The sequence below is a fragment of the Lactuca serriola genome, chromosome 7, assembly GCF_051521515.1.
Source record: "Lactuca serriola cultivar US96UC23 chromosome 7, Lser_US96UC23_V15, whole genome shotgun sequence".
Taxonomy (NCBI): Eukaryota; Viridiplantae; Streptophyta; class Magnoliopsida; order Asterales; family Asteraceae; genus Lactuca; species Lactuca serriola.
Genome location: NC_136414.1, coordinates 155,095,165 through 155,099,215, shown reverse-complemented (window position 1 = coordinate 155,099,215; position 4,051 = coordinate 155,095,165). Strand labels below are relative to the sequence as shown.

At 34.0% G+C, this 4,051-nt stretch overlaps 1 protein-coding gene across 1 annotated transcript; it reads right to left on the bottom strand.

Annotated features, from left to right (window-relative positions):
* Window positions 1–449: 449 nt before the first annotated feature.
* LOC145062054 (putative fucosyltransferase-like protein) lies at window positions 450–3,214 on the bottom strand. Its single transcript, XM_079009666.1, has 7 exons — window positions 2,544–3,214; window positions 2,081–2,238; window positions 1,725–1,966; window positions 1,546–1,650; window positions 1,300–1,456; window positions 973–1,200; window positions 450–887 (listed from the first exon to the last, which is right to left on the bottom strand). The coding sequence occupies exons 1-7, from the start codon at window positions 2,997–2,999 to the stop codon at window positions 629–631; spliced, it is 1,605 nt and encodes a 534-aa protein (XP_078865792.1). The 5' UTR covers window positions 3,000–3,214; the 3' UTR covers window positions 450–628.
* Window positions 3,215–4,051: the final 837 nt, after the last annotated feature.

The following is a 4,051-nucleotide window of genomic DNA, read 5'->3' as shown; positions in this document are numbered from 1 at the left end:
GCGAGTCAAACTCATTTTGGACCAAAGTTGCTAGTTTTGACATACCACAAAGACCATTCTTGCAATTTTGTCTAATACATGTATTTTACGAGTTTACCAAACTATATTTTTATAAATAATGCTACTTTAATTAACATTATTTAAATTATATTTCTGTAACTAAAGCAATGGATATAATTAACATTAACGTAGTGTAAGCCACATTTCTTAGACCCAAACAATATCCATATTTATATTTACTTTTCTCAACTCTTGTACATCGAAAATTAAATTCAATTTTTTACTACAAATTCATAAGTTGTTTCTTGAAATAGCAATCCATCAAAAACATTTAAACTCATATCTACTAAATTCATAAGTATTACATTGCTTAAAAATAACGAGTCTACAATAGTCAAAAACCAAATTTATCATACAAAAAAAATAATAATAACAAAACAAACACATGATTACTCAAAACAAAACACTATCAAGTATCAAATCAAGTTTTACATTTTATAATTTCAAAATCAAAGAAAGCAAAATTCAATCACATGATTACTACTCTCTCCCCTTCATGTTTCTACTTAAAACTTCACCATCTCAACAACATACCAACCTTACCTTTAAGAGGGGTATTGTCGTAATTTTACACGAAGACGACTTCAAATTTCGCACACGGGTTGCTTCTAATATGACTTTCAAATGCATTACTAGTTTTGAAACTAAAAGTATACAAAGCTTGCCTTTGAGTCATACCAAGAGGGTAGATTCTGTAAATTTTAAGCACATTTTCATCACCTCTTATGCTTTCGGGCCTCTCATTTCTCCAAATTGGTTCGTGTTTTAGAGACTTGAACTTTGAGAAAATAGCGGTTTCCAACGCCTCCATGGTCAAATTTCCTGACCTGTCGGTCAAACTTAGGTAGTGTTTGGTATGCAGTAATCGAAGAGGGAATGGAATTGAGGATTACAACGGAATGAAAATTTTACCTTAGAAAAACCGATTCCATCTCAAACCTTCCTCTTTCTCTTACATATATGTGATAAACAGTTTCAGACCCTTTTCTACACTTGCAAGGGCGTTTTGGGAACGTGGAACTTTTTTCTTCTTTTTCACGGATTCTTGTTGCAAGAAAAATGCATAATCTACAAGATGAATGAACAGCAGCCATATCTACAAGGGCCTTAAATGAATCCGAAGGCCCATCATATTTCCATCTTTAAAAATAAAAAAATTATAATCACAATACATAAATTATATATCAATCCCACAAAAAGTATAATAAGATTAAGAAACATCATTATATTATTCATTACCTTAAAGATTCATTGAATGCAATGGGATTTTCTGCAAGATATTTCATGGTTTTAGCAACTGGATTTATATCTTTTAATTCTTTAATATGTAAAATGGAACCAGGGGCAGGAGCAAAATCTTGGATATTTGGAGGACCAACAACAACAGGGATAGTTCCTGGAAATTAATAAAAAGAAAAAAAAAATTATAAAAAAAATATATATCAAACAAAAGGAATAATATTAAATTATTAATATATTATATACCTGCAACAAGGGACTGAAAGAATTTTTCAGTGACATAATCTTCTTCATTTGAATTCTCAAAAGCTAAGCTGAATTTATAACGCTTCAAAGCTTCAACCTTGTTTACTATCAAGAAAATAAATTTGATTTATATAAATTGAAGGGAAAAAAAAAAAAAAAAAAAAAGAAAAAAGAATTACCATTTCCATCACGATTTCGGTGACAACCACCATAAGAGTCAATCTTGATGTTTGACTTTTCAAGGCCTTCAAGGGCTTGTAAACGAAAGTTTCTTGCAGCACAATTTGATATAAATGCAGCTGCTAATGCTTTTTCGGTTTTTGGAGGAACAGGGGCCATTATGTCATATTCTGCCCATGAAAAATAACCAACAGGGACATCTGAAGACAGACTTGTGGTCATAATGATGTCATACCCTTTCCTGAAATATGATACATTGTCAGAAATACCCTTCTCTAACAATCATGTAAAGAAAGAAAGAAAACTTAAGATTTTGCATAAGATTGGAGCAATATCTAAGATAGTGCTTACCCACCGTCGAGCCATGGCAATGTTGTTTTCAGCATAGTATTGAGCTGACTCCATTGATCGAAGAACGCCAGCTGTCCCACCCCCATTGGGTAACCCAAATGCAGCATCAGCCTTCTTCTGTTCAAACCCAAACTTGCAGTTAACAGCACAAGATTTCCACTCCTTCAAAACAACAGTCATGTTTACAGATTAGAGCTTATTATTGGGGATACTTTGGGACATTGTATGAAAGGCTTATAAGTGATTGCAGATTCAAATTGACAACCAATAGATAACAAGATGAACTGATGAAGGAGCCTAAGCCAATGAACTACAATCTGTTATTGTTACTCAGACAATATGATCAAAATCTAAATCTTGCTCGGTTACCAAAAGAACGTAAATTGAAAGTATATATCCGATTACAAGAAGTAAAACTAAAAGCACTGAAATGCATAAATAGTGATACTAGAATAAGAATCACAAACCTGTTCGCCACCAGTGACGAATACAGGTTCACTTTTGAAATCCCTAGAATATTCCACGGAGTCTTCTCTCTCCAACCACTCCTCGCAACTCTCACCGCCATCGCCGGAATCTAACACATCCAAGGCGGCGTCAGACAACCCAAACAATGATACCTCATCGGCGGTATCAAGAGAAGAGGAGGAGAAGGAAGCCGTCGTGAATTGGTAGAATGATTCCGTCCATGAATTTAGGAGATCGGCGTTCTTAATCAAGTCGAGTCGACCTAGGAAGCTGATCTCGGCTATAAAAACTAGGACTAGGAATACAGGCAACAAATTAGACCATTTCTTCCTCGAATTATGGATAATGGTTGGTGATGATGACGTTGATGTGCTGTTGCTGCTACTGGTGCTAGGTATATGAGAATCTAATGGAATGCCTCTTGATGGTCTTTGATTAGGGTTTAATAAACCCATATTTCTTGTGCTAATCAGAGAAAAGATTGAAGTGAATCTGCAATTGATGTAGGAAGAAAAATGCCTGAAGCAAAGTAGAGGAAATTTGGGGTAAAAGTTAAGTTAGAAGGTTGTAGATCATATGAATATGAATATGATCGATCATGGAAGAAGTCCACGCTTGCGGTCTGAAACTTGAATTTTGGTTGACCTAAAAGATGAGGGCATGAGGCCACTTTCCGTCTATAAAACATTTGCAGTCTTTAAAGCCACTCCAATTATTAAAATATTAATTATCTCTTAATTTTGTATAAAATGACTCATACCATAAAAGCCTTTAAGTTTTAGATATGTAATTGAAAAAAAAAAACTCTTAACACTTTTCTTTTGGCTTTAACTATAATTTTTACTCACCATTACCACTCTAGTCCATTTAATCAGTTTCATAGTATATTTTTTTTTATCTTTTTTACAAAATCAGTCTTAAAATTAGATTTAAAATCAAAATTTGGTCTTTGTAGTTTGCAAAAAATTACACCACATGTCCAAAACGTTTTCAACTAACACCACATGTCCCTGTAGTTTAGGACTGATTTTGAGATTTTCCAGCAAGAATAGGATTCTCCAACGAGACTTTTCTGGCAACAAGAACTTGAAATTGACGGCATGGGTTTGTCTGTGACGGGGAGAGGAGTAGAAAGGTGATAGCGATTTGGAGAACGGGGGGGTGGTGGAGGTTGTACTAGCTATTTTTTGGTGAGGGTGGGTTTTCGAAAGCGAGGTTCTCCAGCGGAGCTAGAGACACTGAGGTTAGATACAGCGGAGCTAAAAACTATATTTTGTTAATGATAGTCACATTTGGGAAAATACACACTTTTACAAGAAATAAACATACAGAACATTTGATGTCTTGGTAGAAGGCTACGTTTAATAGAAAATATAGGATTTTCTAGGAGATACAAACATTTACTACAAACATTTACAAACTTATACATCAAACACTTACAAATATTTTCATACAAACAATGACACTAAAATGCTTATGAACTCACCAGCTTTAAAGTTGATCAACT

Excerpts from the sequence above, each read along its gene's own strand:
- LOC145062054 (XM_079009666.1), bottom strand. The coding sequence starts at position 2,999 with ATGGGTTTATTAAACCCTAATCAAAGACCATCAAGAGGCATTCCATTA. Across the intron at positions 1,651-1,724 it reads CCGAAATCGTGATGGAAATG|TAAACAAGGTTGAAGCTTTG; the intron begins GTAATTCTTTTT and ends TTTTCTTGATAG. Across the intron at positions 888-972 it reads ATGGAATCGGTTTTTCTAAG|GTCAGGAAATTTGACCATGG; the intron begins GTAAAATTTTCA and ends TTTGACCGACAG.